Source organism: Cebus imitator, unplaced genomic scaffold (genome assembly GCF_001604975.1).
Source record: "Cebus imitator isolate Cc_AM_T3 unplaced genomic scaffold, Cebus_imitator-1.0 Scaffold280, whole genome shotgun sequence".
NCBI classification, from domain to species: Eukaryota; Metazoa; Chordata; class Mammalia; order Primates; family Cebidae; genus Cebus; species Cebus imitator.
The window spans coordinates 3,328,023-3,337,126 of record NW_016107595.1 but is presented as its reverse complement, the minus strand read 5'-3'; the positions used below and the strand labels follow the sequence as shown (position 1 = coordinate 3,337,126).

Genomic DNA, 9,104 nt, shown 5'->3' with positions numbered 1-9,104 from the left:
GAGCTGGTGGGGATGGGGCGAGGGAGCCCAAGCACTGACGGTGAGGGTGCTGTGTTCATCATGTGGGAACTCAAACACTCACACAGCGCTGACATGGAAGCTCATGCCTGTAATCCCAGCACTTTGGGAGGCCAAAGTGGGAGGATCGCTTGAGCCCAGGAGTTCGAGACCGACCTGGCCGACATGGTGAAACCGTCTCTACTAAGAAATACAAAAAATTAGCTGGGCATGGTGGCAGGTGCCTGCAGTCCCAGTTACTTGTGAGGCTGAGGCAGGAGCATCACTTGAACCCAGGAGGCGGAGGCTGTAGTGAGCCGAGATTGCGCCACTGTACTCCAGCTTGGGCGACAATGCAAGACTCTGTCTAAAAAAACCAAAAACCAAACAAGCAAAAAATGGGCATGTTGCCACGTACCTACAGTCCCAGCTACTTGGGAGGCTCGCCTGGGGTCAGGCGTTTGAGGCTGCAGTGAGGCTCAAGTGATTGCGCCACTGCATTCCAGCCTGGGCAAGAGTGGGACTCTCTAAACAACACATAGCAAAACAAAAAATGTCGCACATCCAACTGAGCCCCTTGAGCTCAAGGCTAAGATGACCTGTGTATCTCTCATGAGGAACTGAGGCGGCATGAGGGCCCTCACACCCGGTGTGTGTGCTGAGTGGCCCCGTCTGTGCACGGTAAAGACACAGGCAAAGCCCAGGAGAATTGAAAACATCTGCTCCAGCCAAAACTCACAGGGCCGTTTTCAGAGCAGCGCTATTCACAGTTGCCACAAGGGGGAAGCAACACTCACAGTTGCCACAAGGGGGAAGACTATCCGTAAAAGCATGGGTAAGGCTGGGTGACGTGGCTCACACTGGTAATTCCAGCACTGTGGGAGGCTAAGGCAGGCGGATCCCTTGAGTGCAGGAGTTCGAGACCAGCTTGGGCAACAAGGTGAAACCCCCGTGTCTAAAAAATTTAGAAAAATTAGACTGGCATGGTGGTGCATGCTTGTCATTCCAGCCTCATGTGCTGATGGAGCATGGGGTTCCCTCCCTTCTAGGTGAGGCTGGACCAGAGGAAAATGATCAATGGAGGGGCATGGGGACTCAGGCTTCCATCACGTCACCTGGCTCAGATTTGGAGACGGTAGCCTCATGCTGTCAGCTGAAGATCCTGCCACAGAGGGGACCCCCCCAGGCATGGCAGGGAGGGTGGCAGCTGTCTTTGGGATGGCTCGAAGACAGAGGAAACAACAAAGACACAGCGCATGGCTCCTGTAAGTCATTTTACTTTGAATATATAGGAAATGAAATCCACAAACAGGAAGCTATGTTCTATGGTTACGTCTTTTAAACAATGTTCTGTATTTACAAACTGTTTTTTTCCCTAAGTAAAAGCACCAGCTGAAAAGTTACAGGCTGCTAAAACCGTTACGATATTACAAACCCATTAAAAGACATTATGCCAAACGTACTTATTAAAAACCTTAACAAAACGGAGAGACAACGCAACCAACAAATTGAGCCACCATGCTGGGCTGGGTGGCAGGTCCGATTTCCCTGCCTGTGTTTCTGATGAACGGGGGTGGGAGTGCTTACCCCAGGGAGAGGACCCTTGCCCACCAGCAGGCAACTATGGGGACAGAGCTGGGGAGAGGCAGCTGTGTCTGAAGGAAACACATAGGCCTCACTTCCTGCCGTGGGTGGCCTCCTGGTCAGACCCCCCAACCTGGGGGCCACAGGACAAGGGCAGGGGCATACAGGAGGGTACCGCCAACTTTCAGCTGTTCATCTGCCAACAGAATGCCTTTCTGCACCCTCCTTATCCTCGTACACCAAAGGGTCTGGAGTTTTTGTTTTTTCCTAGACACTTAGCTATAGGACACTGTGTGATGTGTCCTCAGGGATTTGCTGTCTGCCTTCCATTGTTTTCTTTTTGAGACAAGGTCTCACCGCCGCCCAGGCTGGAGTGCAGTGGCCACCACGCTTACTGCAGTCTCAATCTCCCGGGCTCAAGTGATTCTCCTGCCTCAGCCCCCCAGTTAGCTGGGACTATAGGCATGCGTCACTGTCTGGCCTCTATTCTTGCAGCTGAATGAGATGCCATGAGGCGCTGAGTGACCCACAGGAAGATACTTATCAAAAGCTTTGTGTCACCAGATGTGGCCGTGGAAGGAGGTTCAAAGCTCGCACACACGCACACACACACACGCACATGATTTGGCTTCCATAAAGCTCGAGGAGAATATTAAATATCGAGTACTGAGTTTTTAATTGTAAACTTAAGATCTCCTCCTTAACTTTACATATACATAGATAACAGGGTGGTCATGAAAAGCACTTTAACATCAGGGCAGATGTTAAGTTCTGAGGTTCCGTTTTCAACTGCTCTACATACAAAATGCCCTACAAGCAAAGAAGGCTTAAATAAATAGATGGGGGCGAACATGACGCATGCTGTGGTGACGTGAGTGTGGTGTGCAGGGGTTGGACAATGCGGGGCCCAGGTGGGCAGGAGCATATTGTGGAGACACAGGTGGTGGCATCTCAGGGATGAAGGGGAGGACCTGGGAAGCTCTTTCAAGGTGGAGCCGGCAGAGGCCATGGCTTGGAAGTCAGGACAGGGACAGCTTGTGGACATACCAGCCACAAGCGTATGGACAGCCAGTGCCATACGCTCTCCTACTGGCCTCATGGGCCTGGAGGCAGCACTGGGTAGCACAGACAGGGCCAGGCTCTCCCCCAGTGACCCAGAGATGGTGGTGGTCCATCCCCGTCCCTCTGACCAGCCTGTCACTGGTGCTGATGTCAGCCTGGCTGCGGGTGGTAGCCAGTGAAGAAGGGGGTTATTGACAGCCCTGCCTTTGGCTAAGGCACGCCCAGCCTGGGGATCCTGAGCAGCTGACCCGAGCAATCCAGCGTCCCTTCAGTCACAGACGCGGAAGGTCCCAGAGGCAGCTCCACAAAGCAAGGGTAACAAGACCTGAAACCACCACCTACCCTGCCGAGCAGGACCCCCACCACCTGCAGCAGGGAAAGGCTCCTGGGCTCCAGAAGCTGGAGGAGGTGGTGTCTTGAGCCCTGACGCCTGATGCTGATGTCTTAACCCCTGACGCCACCTCCCAATGCCACATTGTGACCTCCTGATTATCTAAAAGTGGGTAAAACCAAACACTGCTCTCTGGACCCAGCAGAAGCTCCCTGGGGCCTGGCTAGGGAGGGGGTTTCACACTGTGCCTGACACCTGGCAGGGGGGACAGGGAGGGTAGGGGACCAGGAGGCTGAGCCACTGCCCGCAGACATCCTCTACAGGGAAGGCCACAGATCTGCCAGGAACAAAGTCCCTGTGCTCCAGATCTGGGGGTGGGGCCATGCCATGCACCCTAAGCTAGCTGAGGAGGTGATCTTAAATTTGGGAGAGGAGCCGCTCCCCTACTTTCTGCCCCTCAGCAGCCAAAGGATGGGGGAAGGTGGCTGGTGCAACAGGAGCTCCAGCTCCAGCTCCATGGATCTTCACTGCACACCCGTGTGCACACACACGCACACCCATGTTTACGGTCACCTGCACCCCCCATGGTGGGATGGCGAGTCCAGTCAAGGTGCAGATGTTTGGAAGCTGAGTTCCTGGGTCCCTGAGGGTTCCTGACCAGAGGCCCCAGCTGCTGCAGGGACCGACGCTGGAGAGAAAGCTGGGAAAAGTGCTGGGATCTGTGCTTTGTCCCGCACGCGGGCCATCACTTCTTCCCTCCAAATTCAGGCCAGAAACTGGCATCCGCGCTCTGGAAACTGCCTTGAGCAGAGGAAACACTCCACCTGCTCGGCATCAAGGCCTGGGCGATGGAGTCAGGCACGGTGCCCCTGGGGCACCGCCGCCCTAGCACACAGGATCAGGATCTGCCAGGGGCCTGCACCCTGCTCCTGGCCAACATGACCCAGATGCAGAGGCAAGACTGAGGCACTGAGGTCCACTCTGAAGGGTGGTGGCTCTGGGGAGATGGCGCCTGAGTGCCACCTGTGAGCCTCTGCACTGGGGGCCCAGTGCGAGGTGGCAACGGCCGCCACCCCTCCTGGGAGGGCAGGGACTGGCCCCGCACATTCCCAGGACTTGGAAGCTCTAGAGACAGTCAGGAAGGAAGCATGCCTCGGGGGCAAGCTTGAGTGCCGTCTGGGTGGAAGCCGGAGACATGCAGGCCCTGCGGAGCTGGATGGCCCCATCCGGGCCTCACAGGAGGCTAGCCAGGCTGGTGTTGGGTCCATTCTGAGCTTGGAACTGCACGGGAGGTGGACCGTCCGTCCACTGCGGGAGGAGAGGACATGCGAGTGAGGCACTGTGGGCCGTTCCCAGGGAAGAAGAGGCTGGAATGCTATCCTCCTTGGGCTGCTCACCCAGCCAGGACTCCTCCACGCCCCAGTCCAACGAGCCCCGAGGAGGCACCTGCGTCACCCGCTTGGGTGGGGGTGCCTGCAGCCATCTCCCCCATTAGAGGGAGCTCCTGAGGCTGAGTTAGGGTTTGTTGGACAAAGCCAAATAGGGGCCGAGCTGCACCTTCCTCTTGCAGGTGGGGAGCCCGCTGGTCTGAGATCCCATCCCCAGGCACCCCACACCCGTACCGTGATGAGGTTGTGTTCGGGGAGGCTGCAGGCCTCAATGTGGTCCTGAAGCAGCTGCTGCGAGAAGTTCTGGTGCATCTGGGCGGCCTCATGGGCATCCATGGCGTTCCCACAGGCTTTATTCAGGTCTGAGAGTGCGACATGAGCATGGGGGTCTGCCTTGCCCTGTCACTGCCCAGTCCCTCCCACTGGGTGCAGTTGGAGCCCCAAGGTCAAGTCCCAGCTGCGCCAGTAGATCTCTGGGTGCCTGACATGTCACTGGCCCTGAGCCCCATCTTGGGATCACAAAGCCCATGTGCGAGCCACCCTCATAGGGCAGAACAGGGCTGGCTGGGCAGTGAAAGCCCAATACCAGGCTCCCCAGCAGCCCTCCAGGGAGCCCATGGCCTGCCCTCAGGCAAACAAGCGCTCACTGGGGCACAATGCCTGACACTGACCCTGAGGCAGCGGCCCAGGGAGCCCACTGCACATGGAGCACCCCAACTCCTGTCACCTCCCGACACCCCAGGGCCTCAGCTGAGTCTCTGGACCTCAGTTTCCTAATCTGGAAATGGAGGAGCTGCGGTAACAGCACTGATGCCTGCTGAGTGCCTATGCTGCTCCCTGGGCACACTGGCCAGCCCTACCCAACAGGCATGGCCGCTGTCTGCTTCCTGGGAAGGAGCAAGGCTGAGAGGGCCATGGCTCACAGCCCAAGTCTACCAGGTGCCATGTAGCAGCCTCTGGGTCCTGTAGAGACTGAACCAGACCCTGAGTCAAGCAGATGCCACAAATGTACCCACTGACCTCAACCAGGGCCTCCTGGAGGAGCACCCCCTACCCATGCCAGAACCGGGGCTGTAGCCCATTGAAGCTTAGTTCGAGTCAAGGCTGAGCAGGACGTGCACAGCAGCCCCGATCCCTGGGGAGGGCCAGGCTAGGGACAGGGAGGAGGGGCGGCCACTGCACTCACCTCTCAGCAGCGCTGATGACCACAGCTGTACCGACATGTCTGGGATCTTGCTGGCCAGCTGCATGGCGGGAACCACCATGTTGTTACTCTCCTGTCAACCAAGAGCAGTGAGGAGGAGTGAGGAGCCTGGACCCCACTTGCTGAACCCAGTGCAGGTTGGGGTAGGGATAGCCTGGAACCCACCTACCGAATCCAGCTCAGGTTGTGCTCTCCTTCTGTATCTGGCGAACTCTTATGCCTACCTCAGAGCCCATCTCAAATGGCCCTCTCTTAAATACCACTGAAAAACAAACTGCGCTCACTCCTGGGTTTGCAGTTACCTCCTCACAGGGGCATGGACAATGGACAACTCTGGGTGCTTCTGCCTTTTCAAGAAAAAGCATTGATGGCAGTTAGCCCTGGACCCACAATGGGGGCTGATCAGAAATGCAGATTCATTCAGGGTTCCAGGTCCTGAGAGGGCAGCAGTCCCTCCAGTTTGTCTTCTACACCTGAGTTGGCTCTCATGGGAGGCCCCCACAGATGGAAGGGGGCTCTGAGGGAACCAGCATGCAGGAATCTTCCAATCCTGACTCCTGGCCTCGTGACTACACAGGGCCACCCCCACTTGCAGCCCTGCATCCTCAGGATGTAGCAGAACTCAGCAAGAGCCATCAGGGGCCATAAACGCCCATCCCTGTCGCCATGGTGAGGGCCTGGCGCCGGCAGACAAGAGCCTGTGCCACACAGACTACATGGTGACCAGCAGTACTGGTCTGACTCTGTCTGGGCCGAGGGCTCTAAGCCCCATCAGCCTGGAAGTGGGGTTCAGGTAAGGCCTGGAGAATTCCCCAGACGGTGACTTCGGCAGCCTAGGGAGCGCCTGGGAAGCCGAGATGGACACATCCCCAAAGCCGACTCCCGAGACCTGGCTTCAACGTCACCAGATACTCCTCCAGAGCGCAGGGATGTTTCTCCAGGGACACAAAGCCCAACAGCTCTACGCCGTCCTGTGGCTGCACCTTGCAAGTGAGGTGCAGGCAGGTCTTGGAGATTTTAAAATTCACCAAGCCCTCTGAAACTTCAAGCAAGAAAAACTGCTCTCCTCTGCTAGGCCTGGGGGTGGTTGGCTTGTTGGGAGCTGGGCTGGGCTCTCTGCAGAATGCCAAGGGCCTCTGTCTGAAAACAGGCTGGGGAAGGAGAGTCCTCCCTCAGCTCTCCCAGGTAGGTTCCTCCAATAGCTTGGGATGCCCCACAGAATCTGGTTTTGAAGACTGGAGTGATCCTGGGAGGTGTCCTACGCTTGTGGACACTCTAGCCTAACAGGCCCAGGACAGGGCATCCCAAGCTCTTCTGGGCCCCTGGACGCTCACCTGAGCCTATCCTGGCCATTCAGCCTTCTGCTCTGACACTTGTGCGCCGGCTGCTGTGGTGCCCATCTCTTCGGTAGCTCCTGCCTGGTCAACCTTGCCCTGTCTGCACCAATACCATCCAGGCCCCCAAGGCTGCTGCCCTTCTGGATGCCCCCAGCCTGACCTCACAGGACTGACTTGGCTGTGTCTGGTCGTGTCTCCCTGAGATCTGGAGTCACTTGAGGCCAGGACCTTGGTCTGAGAGTTCTTGGGAGCCACCTGTCTCCCAACAAGGGCCTAGGAACACAGGGAGCACTCCTAAATGAGCTCTGTGAGACGCCCAGCGAAACCTAAAACATGGGCCAGGGGTGGCAGCCAACGGGCTGCTCCACCCTCCTTTCCTGCTCCAGGAGTCTTCTACACAAACAAGAGGCAGGGAGGTCTGGGTTCCAGTCCTGGGACTGCAGTGTGGGGCTGTGTAACCTTAGTCTTCCCATCTGACATAACCCCAGGCTACCTGCACTGTCCAGTGGGGACACGCAGCCCTTACTGTGCTCAGAGGCTGAGGGCAGAGGGACAGCACATTCTAGAAGGAGCCAGCTACAGGTTTTGACAGGGTGGTGGCATCCCCAGAGTTGAAGCCAAGGCCCACCAGAACCTGATATGCAGGGCCCATTTGTTGGCCTCTGCAAAGGCTTACCACACAGTTGCGTGTGTGTGTGTGTGTGGGGGGGGTGTGGGGGGAGGTGGCACCGGGTTTGTTAATAGTGTCCACGCTGAGGGAGCCCTCAGACCACATGAAACTTTATAGGCCAAGACACACATCCTGCATTATCTGTCCCATGGAAATGGCTACAGTGAGGATGGCAAAACTACAGAGTAGATGCTGCTTCAAAACACTCATTGCCATTAAAAAAAAAAAAAAAAAGCTTCCAATACAGTGGTATGGAGAAGGAAAATATAAAATTATCCGGTGGCTCAGGCCTGTAATCTCAACACTTTGGGAGGCCGAGGTGGGCAGGTCACCTGAGGTCCGGAGTTTGAGACCAGCCTGACCAACATGGCGAAACACTGTCTCTACTCAAAATACAAAATTTAACCAGGTGTGGTGGCGTGCGCCTGTAATCCCAGCTACTCGGGAGGCTGAGGCAGGCAAACCACTGGAACCTGGGACGTGGAGGTTGCAGTGAGCCAAGATCATGCCACTACACTCCAGCATGGGCAACAGAGCAATATTCTCTTTTTTTTGTATCCATATACAAAAAACTCAAGAAAGACTCCGTCTCAGAAAAAAAAAAAAAAAAAAAAAAAAAAAAAAATTACCAAACAGGCTGATAAACAAAACGTCCACGTGGGAGGGGTGGGCCGTGGGAAGGGCTGGATGACAGAAGACGTAATTTTTTTCTGTTCTGCTTCTCAGCCTTCTAATAATGAACATGCCATATTTTATAATCTAGAAAAATAACAAGTTTTTTTTTTTTTGAGACAGGGTCTCACTATGTTGTCCAGTCTGGAGTACAGTAACATGATCACAGCTCATGCAGCCTCAATCCCCTGGGCTCAAGAGATCCTCCCACCTCAGCCTCCCAATTAGCTGGGACCACAGGCAGGAGTCACCACACCCAGCTAGTTTTTTTCCTTGGTTTTTGTAGAGATGGGATCTCACTATGCTGGTCAGGCTGATCTTTTTTGCTTTTGAGATGGAGTCTCACTTTGTCACCCAGGCTGAAGTGCAATGATGCCGTCTTGGCTCACTGCAACCTCTGCCTTCTGGGTTCCAGTGATTCTCCTGCCTCAGCCTCCTGAGTAGCTGGGATTACGGGTGTGTACCACAACACCTGGCTAATTTTTATATTTTTAGTAGAGATAGGGTTTCACTATGTGATAGGCCAGGCTGGTCTCGAACTCCTGACCTAGTGATCCACCTGCCTCAGCCTCCCAAAGTGCTGGGATTACAGGGTAAGTCACTGCACCCCGCCAGGCTGATCTTGAATTCCTGCCCTCAAATGATCCTCCCACCTCTGATTCCCAAAGTGTTGGGATTATAGGCCTGAATCACTGTGCTGGGCTAGAAAATAACATTATTATTATTATTATTATTTTTTTGGGACGGAGTTTCGCTCTTGTTACCCAGGCTGGAGTGCAATGGCGCGATCTCGGCTCACCGCAACCTCCGCCTCCTGGGTTCAGGCAATTCTCCTGCCTCAGCCTCCTGAGTAGCTGGG

At 55.5% G+C, this 9,104-nt stretch overlaps 1 protein-coding gene across 3 annotated transcripts in view; it reads right to left on the bottom strand.

The window, feature by feature from the left end:
- Positions 1-2,649: 2,649 nt before the first annotated feature.
- The window catches only part of MAU2 (MAU2 sister chromatid cohesion factor), a 33,444-nt gene continuing 26,989 nt past the window's right edge, over positions 2,650-9,104 (bottom strand). For 2 of the 3 annotated variants that reach the window (XM_017501368.2, XM_037728799.1), the window contains 3 exons: positions 5,549-5,639; positions 4,597-4,724; positions 3,940-4,282 (listed from right to left, as the gene is read on the bottom strand). In XM_017501368.2, coding sequence (XP_017356857.1) covers positions 4,208-4,282; positions 4,597-4,724; positions 5,549-5,639 — 294 coding nt within the window. In that variant the 3' untranslated portion in view covers positions 3,940-4,207. Of the gene's footprint in view, positions 4,283-4,596; positions 4,725-5,548; positions 5,640-9,104 lie in introns of all 3 variants that reach the window. The other variant, XM_017501367.2, reaches the window with a different exon arrangement.